This window comes from Pecten maximus, chromosome 2 (assembly GCF_902652985.1).
Source record: "Pecten maximus chromosome 2, xPecMax1.1, whole genome shotgun sequence".
In the NCBI taxonomy this organism is placed as follows: Eukaryota; Metazoa; Mollusca; class Bivalvia; order Pectinida; family Pectinidae; genus Pecten; species Pecten maximus.
Genome location: NC_047016.1, coordinates 10927982 through 10947876, shown reverse-complemented (window position 1 = coordinate 10947876; position 19895 = coordinate 10927982). Strand labels below are relative to the sequence as shown.

Sequence of the window (19895 nt, the reverse complement as noted above, 5' to 3'; positions counted from 1 at the left end):
GTTTAGTCTTAGACTTAAGTCTGCTTCATGATCCCGGGGCCTGGTCTTATTCTCCGTGTACAGTTTAAGGTATCAATGCAAATTGATATTTCTTTGCTGCCATCGATTTATTAGTAAGAATTACGGTTTTGTTATAACGTCTGGATTCTCTGTTGTTTTTAGTGGAACTATGGTCGATCTCTTTGAGCAGGAAACCTACTTTACTATAAGATATCAATGACACTGTGTATCAACAAGTTGTTTTGTTCTGTTTTATTTAGCGGACTTTCCTCGTATCCCAGTAATACATCTACGATATTTTAAAGCTCGTCCTTCTCAAATCAGTTTCATTTTCTCCGCTTTAACATGTACCCATTTCAGTACCGAGATACATGTACTAATTCACACAGCCGGATATCATCATCTTCCGTGTGGATAAAATGGAATGTTGTGGAAACAGATCAAAATCGACAAAAAAACAACAAACAAAAAACCAAACAAACAACAACAACATTTGGCTATATTTAAACATGCTTTATTTTAATAACACATCTTTAGAAATAAATACTGGCACATAATCATCATTGCAACACTAAAACGCTTGACTGTAAAGCGGAAGTGACGAACACTGAGGTCTATAATGCCACAATGACGAACAGTGTTTTCCTTTCCTTACAATAAAATGAAATGACATGTAACAAATATATGGTTTCAATGTTTATAAACAAGTTCACCTGATAATTCTGTAACTTCCAGATATAACACTTATAGAATTCTTATAAAATCATTTTGATTACAATATATACAGATATTTTAAGCAAAGTAATAATGATATAAATAGCCATGTGCGGGTCAAGGACACTATAAATGTATAGAGGGATGGGAAAGTTATTTAAGATTCTGGTATCATAAGTAAAACAAAAACAAATAAACAGGGTGTCAGAAATCAGCTCATGGTTGGAATATCTTTTGTATTTATAACAGGTTTGGGTAATATCTAGATGTTTATTTGGTAACTAGTGAATGTCTAATTACAAGATATACATGATACTGTATGCTGGAGTGTGAAAGGGAAGGCGTGATAAACAAGGTAAACTTCAACACTCGGAGTTGAAGTGAAGACCTCCCTTTTAATTTTATTATTAACCAAGTGAGTTTAGAAAACAGAAATACAGCGTCAGGACTCCAATAGTATTCATAAAACCTTATGTCGAATTGGGTGCAAAATTAAAAATTGTGATAAACAAGAGGTCCATGGGCCTAAACGGTCACCTGACAAAGACTTACAGCAAGGACACGCCCCTCGATTCCAAGGGGTCACAAAATTTAGCTGAAATTCGCTTTGGCGTTAAGGAGGAGTAGCGTTTTGAATGTAAAAAGTTTACGTACGGCGCACAACGACGGGCGGAACATAATGACTAAGATGGCCTAGTCTTAATAGATTCCGAAATAAGTTCAATACAGAAAAATTAGTCTTAATAGATTCCGAAATAAGTTCAATACAGAAAAATGGACGTAATCCAATGTTATATCACGAGAAACAGTAAGTGTAATCAAAATTATACTTATAATAGCGAACGCTATCCAAAACACAAGGAAGTAAACCCGAACTCAAAAGTACATTTAACATGCAAACAATGTAACGAAGACAACGTCATCGTATAATGAAAGACTCCATTATCTTTCCCCGAAGTAGTGTATTCACACTTTTACCGAGGTGAGATTCTCGTAGATCCTCTGTCTCATATATATCACGGGGAGTAAAAGATTCTACATAAGCCAGCCGGTGTGGCACTTTTAATTGTGACCTTTGTCCATAACATTAGGACATCGCGCTTTAAACGGTTACGAATGAAAACGCAACACCGGACACACTGAAAAGGTTTCTGCACCACAAACTGCTATGAATGAGTATTTTGTCAAGTGTCGGGAAGACATTAACAGCATTCTACTGAATCCTGAACTCAAAGTTAAACGTGAAGATCAGTTTCCTAGACTAAACATACATACTACCAATTACTCGCACCTAACAGAGGACACCATTTCACTCCAGCACAGTGCAGTCTTGCTTTTAGACGATTCTTTGGAATGTCGAAAGGTTCAACAATATACGTATGAAAGCTGACAATGGCCTCTTCTTTACCTACGTGTATATCTTTGTATTACGTGTTGATTACGGCTGTGTATCCATAATTCCACTTCCTGTCCTGTGTATCACACAACCAAAACTGTGTCTGCTTACAAATAAGTTAAAATATTGATATTCTATTCACAGCACACGCAATAAAGACAATTTGTTACCACTGATCATCCTTTCACGAAATAGCTTACTGTCATCAGTAAATACAGCACCACTTAATTATTGTCTATTACAGTATTCACTATTTCTACCAATCAAATCATCAGTTACGCTTGCCTGCGAAGCCCATGACGATTCCACTAAGAACACACAAAATGGCGGCGGTGATACTGATCCCGAAGGACCAGGATAGGTCATGGGTGTACACGCCGTTGAGGAACAGTCCACCGGAGTTGTAAGGAAAGGCCGATATGAGATCTGTCCCGTTCACAATACTCACTCCATATATTATAGCGCCGATGAGAACAAATAAGCCTGAAATTAACAACAAAAAAGCAGAGATAATAGCACTTTTACCGCCTAACACTCACGAAGTGGTCAAGATACCAAACAAAAATCAGTATGCAACTGACCAATTATAAAGCTCGGTACAAACTTACATGGTATAATTAAGATGAATAAAATAAACAATATTTCACAGTATTGCCTAACCTTAAAAGTTGGAATTTTTATAGGTTAAAGATGTACATGCAAATGGATTTGAGAAGTTCTGTGGCAATTATTACAATGTTGTTCATGATAATACATGGAATAATATGCACGGTTAAACGTGGGTCTAATATGGATATTTAACCCAATGAAATTGTAGAATGTCATCTCCTGATAGCATTTATTTAAAACAATGAGATAAAACAGCTCTAAAAAGTATTCATGATGACAAATTTGCGTTTCCAGTTAAGTAACATTTTTTTGGCATTATATTTCTGGATCATTGTCATCAAAAATATCAAGGGGGCATCAACAGCCAAGGTCATATGAAGGCGAGTGTCCAGGAGACACCAAGAGTCAAGGTCATATGAGGACGGGTGTCAAGGAAACACCAACAGCCATGTCATATGAGGACATGTATCAATGTGACATCAACAGCCAGGGTCATACGAGGACGGGTGTCAAGGAGACCTCAACAGCCAGGGTCATACGAGGACGGTGTTACGGGGACACCAAGAGAAAAAAAGAAGCAAGATATAATCAAACAAAAATATAAGAATCAACACCAGACTTGGTGATCAGAACGGTAGTTCAATAATGTTCTTTTCATTGCAACTTTAGTGTAGGAAACACAAGAAAAGCTGTTGGGGCCCATTTTCGTTGGCTACATAAGTACTTTTATTAGGTTATACCGATGTCCCCTAAAAACAACACTGGACAAACCGCCATCTACAAGGGAACATATATATCAGAGGCTTTGATGCAGGGAGAAATCGTCAGTAGGCGGCTCTTGGCAGAGTCTGAGAAATAATCCCCAAACGGGGTTATTCGCCTCTTACAGAATGAAGTAGGATACAGCAATATGTATATCCTTTTAACTGCGGTAGGTTCGTTCGGATGAGTGATGTATATACAAGACAGACATATATATCGCGCCAAACATTGATAATCGTAATAGAAATGAAAACAGAATGCTGTGATAACATTTCGGAGAGTATGACAGGTACAATGAAATAAAATCCTCAAACGCTGATGGAGAATTAATCAAATAGGATCGTTAAAGAAAATTGAAAAGTTTACGACGTGCTTATTGGAGTTTAATGGGCATTGTCCTGTCTGTACCAGCGATGACTCGACTGTAGGCGATTCCGTGCACATACAGGTTTGTGTTACGAAATAACAGCTAGTGTGGTGGTTTGAGTGGTAAAATACAAAATGAACATTATACTGGCTAATTAATGATACAATACCGCCATCAGAGGAATCGAGCTCGTGGATGTGTATTTCTAAATACAATAGACGTACAGGATCACGGTGTAGGTAAGTTTAAATAACTTGTGATTCGTATGTACGTGTAATGACATCAGGAGCATGGCGAAACATCGGAAATGGTGGAAGGTTTTGGTACTACACACAGTACTAGCCAATCCAAAATCATAAGTAAATGATATTTACTGTGCAAACACGAAGAAATAAAAATGTATCGCGTGAAAAATTAAAGACAGGTTTGATTATCAAAGAGAGAGGACCAAGGTGTGTACATGTCGCCTGTGATTGACTCACCAGCCAAGAGGACAGAGGTGTGCACATATCGCACGTGACTGACTCACCAGCCAAGAGAACCGAGGTGTGCACATGTCGCACGTGACTGACTCACCAGCCAAGAGGACCGAGGTGTGCACATGTCGCACGTGACTGACTCACCAGCCAAGAGGACCGAGGTGTGCACATGTCGCACGTGACTGACTCACCAGCCAAGAGGACCGAGGTGTGCACATGTCGCACGTGACTGACTCACCAGCCAAGAGGACCGAGGTGTGCACATAACCAATCACGCGGACCGAGATGTTACATGTTGCACGTGACAGACTCGCCAGTCATGGGGAACGCGTTGTATCGCACGTGATTTACTTACCAGCCACGAGAGTTGTGACGACAGACGACACTTTGTACGTTGTGGTCCACTTTCCACTTGGTGCAAATGTGTACAATCCCATGAGAACTAGTGATGTTGTTCCTAGTAACATGCCGAGCACGTCCATAGCACGTACACCCTCCAGCCAGGCTACAAAACAGAAACAGACAGAGGATGTTCAGCGACTTAACTACCAATGACGTACAAACTCGGGTAGTAAACAAACAATAAGACATAATAATGACAGAAATGATCTGAAAATAGAATGATAAGAGAATATTAGAACTTAAGTTGAAAATAGTTACTCGTAGACACGGAAGACGGGGAATCAGCTAATCAGTTGTGTCTGTAATCATTAATCATTTCAGATTTTCAGAAAGTATATATGATACACTGGATCTCCGCTAGTGCACTTACACAGTGTATCTATATACATATGTACTACAATAGGATATACACTAACACCGTGTATCTATATACTACAATAGGGTATACACTAACACAGTGTATCTATATACTACAATAGGATATACACCAACACAGTGTATATATATACTACAATAGGATATACACTAACACAGTGTATATATATACTACAATAGGATATACACTAACACAGTGTATCTATATACTACAATAGAATATACAATAACACAGTGTATATATATACTGCAATAGGATATACACTAACACAGTGTATCTATATACTACAATATGATATACACTAACACATTGTATCTATATACTACAATAGAATATACACTAACACAGTGTATCTATATACTACAATAGAATATACACTAACACAGTGTATCTATATACTACAATAGGATATACACTAACACAGTGTATATATATATACTACAATAGGATATACACTAACACAGTGTATCTATATACTACAATAGGATATACACTAACACATTGTATCTATATATACTACAATAGGATATACACTAACACAGTGTATCTATATACTACAATAGGATATACACTAACACAGTGTATATATATACTACAACCACAGGGGCTTGGCACGATTTTCCAAATGATAGTCCATATATATATGTATATAGTATCTTGATACTATATACATATATATATAGACTATCATTTGGAAAATCGTGCCAAGCCCCTGTGACTACAACAGGATATACACTAACACAGTGTATCTATATATACTACAATAGGATATACACTAACACAGTGTATCTATATACTACAATAGGATATACACTAACACATTGTATCTATATATACTACAATAGGATATACACTAACACAGTGTATCTATATACTACAATAGGATATACACTAACACAGTGTATATATATACTACAACCACAGGGGCTTGGCACGATTTTCCAAATGATAGTCCATATATATATGTATATAGTATCTTGATACTATATACATATATATATAGACTATCATTTGGAAAATCGTGCCAAGCCCCTGTGACTACAACAGGATATACACTAACACAGTGTATCTATATATACTACAATAGGATCTACACTAACACAGTGTATCTATATACTACAATAGGATATACACTAACACAGTGTATCTATATATACTACAATAGGATATACACTAACACAGTGTATATATATACTACATATACTACTATGTCTGTACTGTCGTTATTACTACTTGACAATTATCTATTTCTAGTAATACGCATCCAACGAACATACCGTCGTTATTTATGCACTATCACAGTATATCTATATACGACATAGAATACGAATTGGTGAATAAAAACAGAAGTTGTAATTATCTCATTATAAAATATCGATATTAATCACATTAATTCCATATAAAAGGAGGGAGCTCAGTAACTCCGACATGTTTGACAGTTTGGATCCAACACTCACTGTCAGACATACGGTTGTGGACACGTGATTGTTCGTGATGCATTTCACCATAGGCTTTTGATTTATTTTATGTTAAATTATTCAGTTAAATCCCTTGTTTGAACTTTCTACATGTATAATGAGGATATCAATTTCAAGTTGTCGGTTACAGATCTAGGTAGACTGTTAGACATGCAGCCTTATATTATATATAATAACACTCGATCACTAGGCACTGAAGTTTCTTTAGAGTTCTGAGAGTTGGAATAAATTGTTAGAGATAGCCAGCTGGAACAATACAGACACGACAGGTCTGATATACTTAAACATAACTGTAGATATTTTACCAGGCACTAACTTCAAGTTAATATCATTTGTTAGTAGTTACGGTTACTATATAAAGGGTACTACGATACACTATGCTTAGAACAATTAATGTAAGTGTGAATCACATTTACTTATTAATTACATGTATATAAGTCTCTCATATCTATTTTTGATTCGATTGTAAACAATATATACCGAAACACGTGTAATGACAGCATAATATAATAACCACATAATTATACTTAGAGAACTCACAGACATGGAGAGAGGGCTCCTGATTTGGTCAGTCAAGATGACAATGCGTTATACATATTTATAATACATACAGTACCTGGTGGATTGATATATTCGCTGGAACACGAGACGGCGGTAAGGAAGTATTTACACCCCACCCACAGTCCATAGTGCCCCACCCTGCCGAAGGTGGCCTCGTAGGTGAAATGCCAGTAAGGCGTGGCCAGGGCGATGATATGGAGGATTCCGCCAACAATCAACAGGGCTATGGCAATCAGAGCGAGCGCAGAAAACTTCTTAAAGGAGGCCATCTTGGTTTGCTGTAGTGTAATGACTAAGTTATACCGGAGACATCAGCATATAGAGATGAGGCACAGGTGTGAATCAGAGGACACATTTACCTGTGTAGTCACTCACGCGTGACTATCTTTAATCCTATCGAGAAAGCGCCTCGGGCTTTATCGTTTGGCATGAATGATAGTATTTGGTAACATCCGCCCTTTTCCTCTCGGACTTGTAGGTACAAAACATATAACAGTGTTTTAAAAATAACTGGACACTCCTATATGACTTGCGGGCGATAATGGAAAACTATGTGTATGCTTGTTGTAAATACCTTTGTTGAGACGCAAACACCGCACCCTATCACTTAAAACAAACAGAAGGGACGTGCATGTGTCCCTGGAGGAATGTAGAAATATTGAATGGAATCGTAACGTGTCAGTGATACCGTTACGATGTAATGTACATTCATTTACCTACATTTAGTGGAGAACACCCAATCTTATATTGGTACTCAACTTTATACGACTCTGTGATTTGGTACAGTTACTAGAGAGTGAAAGACGTGCATCTCCTCTTCCAAATCCAGACAAGTTCACCAGCCTCCATAATAAAACAAACGACGACCGTTCTCTTTTTCTTATCTTTTTAATTAATTGTACATGTTGACTATGTTATACATAGGCAGAGACATATGTCTCTGATATAGCCCCCCCCCCCCCCCCCCCCCCCCAAAAAAAATACATACATTGTAAATAAATGTTAAACACTCTTTCCTAAGAGTCTTTTCCCTAAAAGGAAGATAATTAACCGACTTCTTTATCCCCCTGTTGTTCGGCCCTGTTGTATTAAACGTCCCTGTTGTAATACAATGTAGTATACGTCCCTGTTGTAATAATGTTCGTCCCTGTTGTAATATTGTTCGGCCCTGTTGTATTATACGTCCCTGTTGTAATATTGTTCGTCCCTGTTGCAATAGTATACGTCCCTGTTGTAGTAGTATACGTCCCTGTTGTAGTAGTATACGTCCCTGTGGTAATAGTATACGCCCCTGTTGTAATATCATACGTCCCTGGTGTAATAGTATACGTCCCTGGTGTAATAGTATACGTCCCTGGTGTAATAGTATACGTCCCTGGTGTAATAGTATACGTCCCTGTTGTAATATTGTTCGTCCCTGTTGTAATAGTATACGTCCCTGGTGTAATAGTATACGTCCCTGGTGTAATAGTATACGTCCCTGGTGTAATAGTATACGTCCCTGGTGTAATAGTATACGTCCCTGGTGTAATATTATTCCTCCATATTGTAATGAACTACCTCCCCACACGTCGAGCGTGGGAATATCGCACGATTCCTAAAGGACGACTGGGATGTTATCTCGTCCTTCCTTACGAGTAACACTGGCGGTTTTGTAATGTGGGTTGAGTAATATACAAAACTGCTGAGACATAGTGTGTATGTTTGTTACATTATTATTGCCTTTATTCCCAACACAAAGAGCATAACATAATAACAATATTCAAATAACATATACTACGTTATTACATTTTTACCAGTGAAATATCGAAACTAATTTGAAAGTGATATTTTTTATTACTGAAAATGATCACCTTTTCTGATTTGTCCAATCAGAACACTGCTTACAAACGACAATTGGGGAAATCAAGATATGCATATAGCTCTCCGTCATGTTATATGACGTCATAATGCAAGATAGAATACATAACGTCAAGAGTCGTTGACAGGGGACCGCAATGAAAACTGAGAGAGATTGAGCTGTCTCTGTATATTTAAGCATTGAACTGTTACCAAATGGTAGTATACAGTCGATATGAATACAATTTGGGTGACAGATAAATAGAATGTAGGACGACATGGAATATTTATCTGTCACCAAAATTATATATATATCGATTGTATACTACCATTTGGTAACAGTTCAATGCTTATATTTATATTCATAAAGATTTTTTTATATACTGTAGGTTATGACGCGTTTAAATTTGCCGCTTAACCTATCACTGACGTCATCAAGCTCAAATTCCGGAACAGCCAAAATTTTCAGAAGGAATAATATAGTCCCTCATTTCGTTATTAATAGTAAACACATAAAATGTTTTTGCACAAATTACTTTATTCTATATTTCATATTCGTCTGTAGATATCGTCAAATTGTTTACATAGATTCTGATCGTTTAAAACCAAAGCCGTTTTTCGGCGCAATTATATACGGTTAACATTTAGAAGGGATGTGGCGTTGAACGGGTACTGCACAGGACAGACTCGATTCCTCGGAAACACTTATTTTTCTATCGACTATTTACGTTATTTTCAGAAGAATATCAGCTCTTAAATTCTAGATGAATGTCGTCTAACCTAGCAGATGATGTTCAACTTCACAGGGGCTCGATTCTGTAAGGTAGGCCTCTGACATCAGTAGATAACTACAAAACTAAAATCCCGTTTACATGCGCAACCGGAAATCATGTCGATACACCCGAATTTTCACAAGATTTTTTCTTATAAATACTGGACTTTTAATGTTCAAGGCTCGCCACTTTTGTCTTTCTTTAACATCACCAAAATACAGCTTATATTTTAAAACACTGACCATGTATTCTCTATATATTAGTGACGTGGTCGAATGTTCTTTAGGAACTGTAATTCAGCCATTTTTTTGTTAGCTCACCTCGCGGAGAAGTTAAATATTCACTCATTTCCGCAATCTTCAGTTTAGTTTTTGACAAAAACACTCACGTGACATTAGCTTTTTGTACAGAGATCATCGGGTAACAAGAAAAAACGCTAAAACTGTGTAGATCAGTCCTTTGAAAATGGTGCCGTCTAGTTGACGTTCCGGTAACGTCACAAAGAGACAACGTCATTATTAAGTTACCGATTCCCGCGCTTATTAAGCCATTATCCATTGCTTCATAGTAATTTTAACACAGTCAGAGTTTAGTAAGCTGAAGAAGGGAGAGATGTAAATATAATGTAATAAACATCGTGCTACGCACTCGTGAAAAAATATCAAAATATTAGCCATACTCGTAAAATATATTTGGTATTACTGAAGACACTGTTAGATATCCTTTATACATGAAATATGATAACGATTAATGAACATAGAAAATATACCTTTGGTTCAGCTTTTTTGTTTAGAAACAGTCACAGGAGCGCAGGTATCAAAATCTTGAAAATATATAAATAAATTATTTTATTAAAGCTATTGTGAAAGTATTAAGTAGTAATATATAATATGGTTTTGAGTCAAGTATTATGCGGTAACAGATGACCACAAACTAGAACTTTCAAGTTATATTAGTCGAAATATTAAGGTTCCATACTGAATTTAATCTATTCATCAAGTTAAAAAATTCAAAAAAATAACTAATAGTAACTTTACCCGTAGCATGCTGCTGATTGTTCTTTCATTTTTGTTTTTGTTTTGGTATCAATATGCAGATTTTGTTTTCGATCTTCTTCAAAACCAGAAATTAACACAACAACGCATTTAACAGCTCCAATGCGGAATGATTCAATATTTTATTGTTTATGAAATATTTTTCATTTGTAACCATATTCTCCCATTTCCTCAATGTTAATCTGAATTGCATCTATGAGCGTATAGATACAGTCAATATTACATGACGTGATTGTTACGTCATTTTGATCAGCTTCATGAAAGTGCTTCGTTATGCACTACGAATGAAAAATCAAATGCAAAGAGGATTATGCTTGAGAACAATACTATTACGTTACTATGACGTCATTTTGGCGCTATGTTGATCTTCGTCACGACAAGGCTTTGAAAAGGAAGTTGATTAAAAAATGCCATTATTTCAAAAAAACATGGAAATAACATGAAATGGATAAAAATAAAGAACGTATTTATTTAAAAAGGTAGAGTTTAACATCATTAAATGTTAATATAACAATTAAACGTTTGGTAGATTATATTTATTGTCAATATAAATTAAACCTGGGTGACAGATACATTTTCATGGCGCCCGTTAATTGTTAGATGAAAGCATGATTCATTTATGAATGTTTATTGCAATTTCCCCCCTTTTAGATCGATCATGGAACGTATTAACAACAGGACTGGTGGATCATTATCATATATCAATTTGGAAATCGAGGTTGAAACGGAAGGCCTAATGACCTCAACCCTATGTAAATCTGGCATTGTATCGAGTACTACGAGGGCTGATTGATAAGTCGTGCGCCTTATATCGAAGGATTTTAATTTTGCCGGACATAGTGTATCGTCATTAGCGTCGTGTAGCGTCATTAAAGATATTTCCATTTTTTTTTGCGTTTTTCTGTATCACTGTCTTCGATTACGATATTTTCAATAGCGTCTACAACTGATCGTTTCCGTAGATCTACAAATGTATCTACGTATCACCCCACAATGATATTTCTAGTCTCCCAGTAACAGAGATCTGTATCACAGAACAGTATCTGGGTGGTAAATCGATCTAAACATTATATTCTGCTATGCAGTGATAGCACAGCTATCTGTACAGTTCACCTGGAATTATACACGTACATGTATATGTTCCGTATAACAAATGGCAGAGTCAGCAGAATATCATTGCTCAATCAAAATCACAACCGGAAGTAATGTTACGAAAACTGAAATGAAACCGCAAGGACATTTTACTCTCGACCGAAAAATACTTTTCTCGGCGGTTTTCAATATGCGCTGATTTTATTGATGTTGAATATCAATATGAATTTTATCGTATTGTTCACTATCAAAAATGTATTTGTTTCGGTATTAACGTCAGTCTCTGCTCATTTTTACTTCTAATTTTGTGAAAAAAGTACAGTAGTTAGTACCCAAATCTGATAACAAACAAAAAAGGAGTTTATTTTCAATATCACTTCAAATCACTTTTGCATTTAAAATTCTGTAACAAAAGTATGTCTGACTGTACGAAGATGAAAATGTGTGGGGAAAAATACAGCTTGGAAGTTATGGGCTGATGAATGCCAACTGGACAAAGGCAAATTTAATGAAGCGCGCTAGCGCTTCTTGTTGAATTTGCCTCTGTCCAGTTGGAATTCATCAGCCCATAACATCCAAATGAAAGCAATTCAAAGCTTATATTTACATTTGACAACGATTTTTAAAGACTATATCCAGGAATTTTGGTCCGATGATGAATGAACAAATTATTATCGTCAAAGACGAAACAGCCTTTTCAACAGCCATCTTTCGCTATCGCCGACGTGACAATTATGACGTCACTATAAGAATGACGTCATAATAAAGATTTTGAAGTTACGGACTCGTAACCTTCAATTTGAGCTTGATAAAGTTATATATTGGGGCTGTAGTGTAAATGAAAATATGTTGTAGTTAAGCGTTCACCTTGGTAAGGATTACTTTGGGTACTACCCAGTGGTCGAGACATAACATGATCTCTAAAATGGTAATTACTGTACTCCTGCTTAACGCTCAGCAATTGTCAATATGGTGTGACCGGGTGAGTTGTACTGCCTGCTTTCTTTGGCGGAATATTTCAGTGAGGTAGCACTATAAAGTCGGCATCAATCTTCTCAATAAGTTATCTGTAGCCGTTCCATAAGTAACCTGTATCTACCCAATAAGTTACATGTGTCTGTCCAATAAGTTACCTGTATCTGTCCAAAAAGATACATGTATCTGTCCAATAAGTTACATGTATCTGTCCAATAAGTTACATGTATCTGTCCAATAAGTTACATGTATCTGTCCGATAAGTTACATGTATCTGTCCAATAAGTTACATGTATCTGTCCAATAAGTTACATGTATCTGTCCAATAAGTTACATGTATCTGTCCAATAAGTTACATGTATCTGTCCAATAAGTTACATGTACATGTATCTGTCCGATAAGTTACATGTATCTGTCCGATAAGTTACATGTATCTGTCCAATAAGTTACATGTATCTGTCCAATAAGTTACATGTGTCTGTCCAATAAGTTACATGTATCTGTCCAATAAGTTACATGTATCTGTCCAATAAGTTACCTGTATCTGTCCAATAAGTAACATGTATCTGTCCGATAAGTTACATGTATCTGTCCAATAAGTTACATGTATCTGTCCAATAAGTTACATGTGTCTATCCAATAAGTTACATGTATCTGTCCAATAAGTTACATGTATCTGTCCAATAAGTTACATGTATCTGTCCAATAAGTTACATGTACATGTATCTGTCCGATAAGTTACATGTACATGTATCTGTCCAATAAGTTACATGTGTCTGTCCAATAAGTTACATGTATCTGTCCAATAAGTTACATGTATCTGTGCAATAAGTTACCTGTATCTGTCCAATAAGTTATATGTATCTGTCCAATAAGTTACATGTGTCTGTCCAATAAGTTACATGTGTCTGTCCAATAAGTTACATGGATCTGTCCAATAAGTTACATGTATCTGTCCAATAAGTTACATGTATCTGTCCAATAAGTTACATGTATCTGTCCAATAAGTTACCTGTATCTGTCCAATAAGTTACCTGTGTCTGTCCAATAAGTTACATGTATCTGTCCAATAAGTTACATGTGTCTGTCCAATAAGTTAATGTATCTGTCCAATAAGTTACATGTATCTGTCCAATAAGTTACATGTATCTGTCCAATAAGTTACATGTATCTGTCCAATAAGTTACATGTATCTGTCCAATAATTTACATGCATCTGTCCAATAAGTTACATGTATCTGTCCAATAAGTTACATGGGTCTGTCCAATAAGTTACATGTGTCTGTCCAATAAGTTACATGTATCTGTCCAATAAGTTACCTGTATCTGTCCAATAAGTTACCTGTATCTGTCCAATAAGTTACCTGTGTCTGTCCAATAAGTTACATGTGTCTGTCCAATAAGTTACATGTGTCTGTCCAATAAGTTACATGTATCTGTCCAATAAGTTACCTGTATCTGTCCAATAAGTTACATGTGTCTGTCCAATAAGTTACATGTGTCTGTCCAATAAGTTACATGTTTCTGTCCAATATGTCACATGTGTCTATTAGTACGGATGTATTTGATACCTTACTACCGTTTCGTAACAAGGCCGTCCATCAGTGTTGATGTATTTGTTCCTAACACAATTGTTCACAATTATTTGGACACCGTTATTAAAATGGACTTAATTCGGATGGATGTGATTGATTTGTTGTAAACAGTTATCTCCCAATGGAGAATGATATTATATTGATGTGATTATATTTATCAGAGGACGAAATGCAGGAAACCACACAAAATTGTCAAAACAAGGACATTTCAGCAGTAACTCCAAAATGTTAATTGCCTAAGGTATGATTTGACAGGAAATTGGATTTAATGCCGGAAATTTGTCTCTCATTGTTGAGTTTGATACGTTTAGAAATTCTTGCTAAAAGGAGTGTTCATGGTGTCATATTTCTTATTTGTCGAATATCATACTAGTAATTTGCTGGGAACTTGACAGTTACAACATGTTTATTCTCACATTATTCTGTGTTTGAATGCCATATCCATTGACGATAGTGCTTCCTGTATACAGTATTACCCGTTATAACAAGTTCGAAATTTCAACTGTCCAATATGTTCTCTGTAAGATATCCAAAACGTACACAATTATTGGACAACGATAGATACGTTTATGGACGCCTGCAGTTAACATACTGGAAGAATCTCATTAGGGTGGTTACCTGTATAGGTAACTTATTGGACAGCTACAGGTACTTAAATATTGGAAAGCTACATGTATCTATCCCTGTCCCCATCTCTATCTCTGTCCCCATCTCTATCCCTGTCCCCATCTCTATCTCTGTCCCCATCTCTATCTCCATCTCCATCTCTATCACTGTCCCCATCTCTATCTCTGTCCCCATCTCTATCCCTGTCTCCATCTCTATCTCTGTCCTCATCTCTATCTCTGTCCCCATCTCTATCTCTGTCCCCATCTCTATCCCTGTCCCCATCTCTATCTCTGTCCCCATCTCTATCCCTGTCTCCATCTCTATCCCTGTCCCCATCTCTTTCTCTGTCCCCATCTCTATCTCTGTCCCCATCTCTATCTCTGTCCCCATCTCTATCTCTGTCCCCATCTCTATCCCCGTCTCCATCTCTTTCTCTGTCCCCATCTCTATCTCTGTCCCAATCTCTATCCCCGTCCCCATCTCTATCTCTGTCCCAATCTCTATCTCTGTCCCTATCTCTTTCTCTGTCCCAATCTCTATCCCCGTCTCCATCTCTATCTCTGTCCCCATCTCTATCTCTGTCCCCATCTCTGTCTGTCCCCATCTCTATCCCTGTCCCCATCTCTATCCCGTCCCCATCTCTATCTCTGTCCCCATATCTATCTCTGTCCCCATCTCTATCCCTGTCCCCATCTCTATCTCTGTCCCCATCTCTATCCCGTCCCCATCTCTATCTCTGTCCCCATCTCTATCTCTGTCCCCATCTCTATCCCTGTCCCCATCTCTATCCCTGTCCCTATCTCTATCCTTGTCCCCATCTCTATCTCTGTCCCAATCTCTATCTCTGTCCCCATCTCTATCCCTGTCCCCATCTCTATCTCTATCACTGTCCCCATCTCTATCACTGTCCCCATCTCTATCTCTGTCCCCATCTCTATCCCTGTCCCCATCTCTATCTCTGTCCCCATCTCTATTCCTGTCCCCATCTCTATCCCGTCCCCATCTCTATCTCTGTCCCCATCTCTATCTCTGTCCCCATCTCTATCCCTGTCCCCATCTCTATCTCTGTCCCCATCTCTATTCCTGTCCCCATCTCTATCGATGTCCCCATCTCTATCTCTATCCCGTCCCCATCTCTATCCCTGTCCCCATCTCTATCCCTGTCCCCATCTCTATCTCTATCCCGTCCCCATCTCTATCTCTGTCCCCATCTCTATCCCTGTCCCCATCTCTATCCCTGTCCCCATCTCTATCCCTGTCCCCATCTCTATCCCGTCCCCATCTCTATCCCTGTCCCCATCTCTATCCCTGTCCCCATCTCTATCACTGTCCCCATCTCTATCTCTGTCCCATCTCTATCCCTGTCCCCATCTCTATCCCTGTCCCCATCTCTATCTCTGTCCCCATCTCTATCCCTGTCCCATCTCTATCTCTGTCCCCATCTCTATCTCTGTCCCAATCTCTATCTCTGTCCCCATCTCTATCTATATCCCGTCCCCATCTCTATCCCTGTCCCCATCTCTATCCCTGTCCCCATCTCTATCTCTGTCCCCATCTCTATTCCTGTCCCCATCTCTATCCTGTCCCCATCTCTATCCTGTCCCCATCTCTATCCTGTCCCCATCTCTATCCTTGAACCCATCTCTATCCCTGTCCCCATCTCTATCTCTGTCCCCATCTCTATCTCTGTCCCCATCTCTATCTCTATCCCTGTTCCCATCTCTATCTCTGTCCCCATCTCTATCTCTGTCCCCATCTCTATCTCTATCACTGTCCCCATCTCTATCCCTGTCCCCATCTCTATCTCTGTCCCCATCTCTATCTCTGTCCCCATCTCTATCTCTGTCCCCATCTCTATCCCTGTCCCCATTTCTATCACTGTCCCCATCTCTATCACTGTCCCCATCTCTATCCCTGTCCCCATCTCTATCCCGTCCCCATCTCTATCTCTGTCCCCATTTCTATCCCTGTCCCCATCTCTATCTCTGTCCCCATCTCTATCTCTGTCCCCATCTCTATCTATGTCCCCATCTCTATCCCTGTCCCCATCTCTATCCCTGTCCCCATCTCTATCTCTGTCCCCATCTCTATCTCTGTCCCCATCTCTATCTATGTCCCCATCTCTATCCTGTCTCCATCTCTATCCTTGAACCCATCTCTATCCCTGTCCCAATCTCTATCTCTGTCCCCATCTCTATCCCTGTCCCCATCTCTATCTCTGTCCCCATCTCTATCCCTGTCCCCATCTCTATCCCTGTCATCATCTCTATCTCTGTCCCCATCTCTATCCCTGTCCCTATCTCTATCCCTGTCCCCATCTCTATCTCTGTCCCCATCTCTATCTCTGTCCCCATCTCTATCCCTGTCCCTATCTCTATCCCTGTCCCCATCTCTATCTCTGTCCCCATCTCTATCCCTGTCCCCATCTCTATCCCTGTCATCATCTCTATCCCCGTCCCCATCTCTATCTCTGTCCCCATCTCTATCCCTGTCCCCATCTCTATCCCTGTCCCCATCTCTATCCCTGTCCCCATCTCTATCCCTGTCCCCATCTCTATCTCTGTCCCCATCTCTATCCCTGTCCCCATCTCTATCCCTGTCCCCATCTCTATCCCTGTCCCCATCTCTATCTCTGTCCCCATCTCTATCTCTGTCCCCATCTCTATCTCTGTCCCCATCTCTATCCCTGTCCCCATCTCTATCTCTGTCCCCATCTCTATCTCTGTCCCCATCTCTATCTCTGTCCCCATCTCTATCCCTGTCCCCATCTCTATCCCTGTCCCCATCTCTATCTCTGTCCCCATCTCTATCTCTGTCCCCATCTCTATCTCTGTCCCCATCTCTATCCCTGTCCCCATCTCTATCCCTGTCCCCATCTCTATCCCTGTCCCCATCTCTATCTCTGTCCCCATCTCTATCTCTGTCTCCATCTCTATCTCTGTCCCCATCTCTATCCCTGTCCCCATCTCTATCTCTGTCCCTATCTCTATCCCTGTCCCCATCTCTATCTCTGTCCCCATCTCTATCCCTGTCCCCATCTCTATCTCTGTCCCCATCTCTATCCCTGTCCCCATCTCTATCCCTGTCCCCATCTCTATCTCTGTCTCCATCTCTATCTCTGTCCCCATCTCTATCCCTGTCCCCATCTCTATCTCTGTCCCTATCTCTATCCCTGTCCCCATCTCTATCCCTGTCCCCATCTCTATCCCTGTCCCCATCTCTATCCCTGTCCCCATCTCTATCTCTATCTCTGTCCCCATCTCTATCCCTGTCCCCATCTCTATCCCTGTCCCCATCTCTATCTCTATCTCTGTCTCCATCTCTATCCCTGTCCCCATCTCTATCCCTGTCCCTATCTCTATCCCTGTCCCCATCTCTATCCCTGTCCCCATCTCTATCCCTGTCCCCATCTCTATCACTGTCCCCATCTCTATCTCTGTCCCCATCTCTATCCCTGTCCCCATCTCTATCCCTGTCCCCATCTCTATCTCTGTCCCCATCTCTATCCCTGTCCCCATCTCTATCTCTATCGCCATCTCTATCTCTATCGCCATCTCTATCTATGTCCCCATCTCTATTCCTGTCCACATTTCCCTCTCTGCCAGGATCCGTCTCACTGTACCCACCTTTCTCTTGATCCTCCTTTTGCTGACCTCCATATCTGTTTCGTTCTCTACTGTTGTTTTGCTGATCATCTTTATCCAGGGCTTTGGCCTTATACCTGTTCCTTTGACTGTCTTTTTTCATCATCATCTTTGTATCTTTTTGCTTTTCTGTCTATGTTTTCTGTTCTGTCTTCACTTTGTTCTCCATGTTGATTTCGTAGAAAGTCAAAAACTTGTTGCCAGAAAGAATACAGATGTGTCCGAAGTTGAAGCTTGACTTGTTTCCTCTCTGCATCCTTTTTATGGTGTCTATTACCTACTTGTTGACCTTTTTGTTTCCGTTCATCATATTGATTCGGATGATGTCCGCATTCTTTTTCGTACTTTCCATCATATTTGAGTTCCTCGCGTGCAATAGACCGACGGAAGGTGATACCACGTGACCATTGCTGTTCAGGGGGTTGGCATTTCATTTTCTCAGGCCTTACATGAGCCGTACATACCAGAAGGACAACTGCTGCGATGGTGTTCCTCATATTTGCACAGAGATCTAAAAAATAAAAACAAGTATTTCTGATTACAAAATATCATCAACATATTGCTGGCCTAAATGGTATCGCTTTTATGAAAGGATTGTACAAAAGACTTACATGATATGAGGTTTAATGAGAAAATAACACGAGTGCTGAAAGGTAAAAAAAGTTTCGTCTCGACGAGATGAAATATCCATTGAATGAATCAGTGATGTAGCTGGTCTAACGGTCTAAAAACAAGTTTCGTCTCGACGAGATGAAATATCCATTGAATGAATCAGTGATGTAGCTGGTCTAACGAGTATGCCTCGGAACTTGCAATATACTCGAAACCTCATTCGTATAACTTAGACCCGAACATGAATCAGTGACGTAGCTGGCCTTACTAGTATAACTTAGACCCGAACATGAATCAGTGACGTAGCTGGCCTTACTAGTATAACTTAGGCCCCAGCATGAATCAGTGACGTAGCTGGCCTTACTAGTATAACTTAGGCCCCAGCATGAATCAGAGACGTAGCTGGCCTTACTAGTATAACTTAGGCCCCAGCATGAATCAGAGACGTAGTTGACCTAACCAGTATGCTTCGAAACCTCATAGCAATATTCGTTTAACTTAGGTTGCAGCCTGAATCAGAGACGTAGCTGGCCTGAGGAGTATTACTTAGGCCCTAGC

At 39.2% G+C, this 19895-nt stretch overlaps 1 protein-coding gene across 1 annotated transcript; it reads right to left on the bottom strand.

Moving 5' to 3' along the window:
* Positions 1-498: 498 nt before the first annotated feature.
* LOC117317354 lies at positions 499-7534 on the bottom strand. The gene is made up of 3 exons (XM_033872152.1): positions 7200-7534; positions 4683-4832; positions 499-2593 (listed from the first exon to the last, which is right to left on the bottom strand). Exons 1-3 carry the CDS (start codon positions 7411-7413, stop codon positions 2382-2384), a joined length of 576 nt encoding a protein of 191 aa, XP_033728043.1. The 5' UTR covers positions 7414-7534; the 3' UTR covers positions 499-2381.
* Between the last annotated feature and the right edge of the window lie 12361 nt (positions 7535-19895).

Excerpts from the sequence above, each read along its gene's own strand:
- LOC117317354 (XM_033872152.1), bottom strand. The coding sequence starts at position 7,413 with ATGGCCTCCTTTAAGAAGTTTTCTGCGCTCGCTCTGATTGCCATAGCC. Across the intron at positions 4,833-7,199 it reads CGAATATATCAATCCACCAG|CCTGGCTGGAGGGTGTACGT; the intron begins GTACTGTATGTA and ends TCTGTTTTGTAG. Across the intron at positions 2,594-4,682 it reads CGTCACAACTCTCGTGGCTG|GCTTATTTGTTCTCATCGGC; the intron begins GTAAGTAAATCA and ends TGTTAATTTCAG.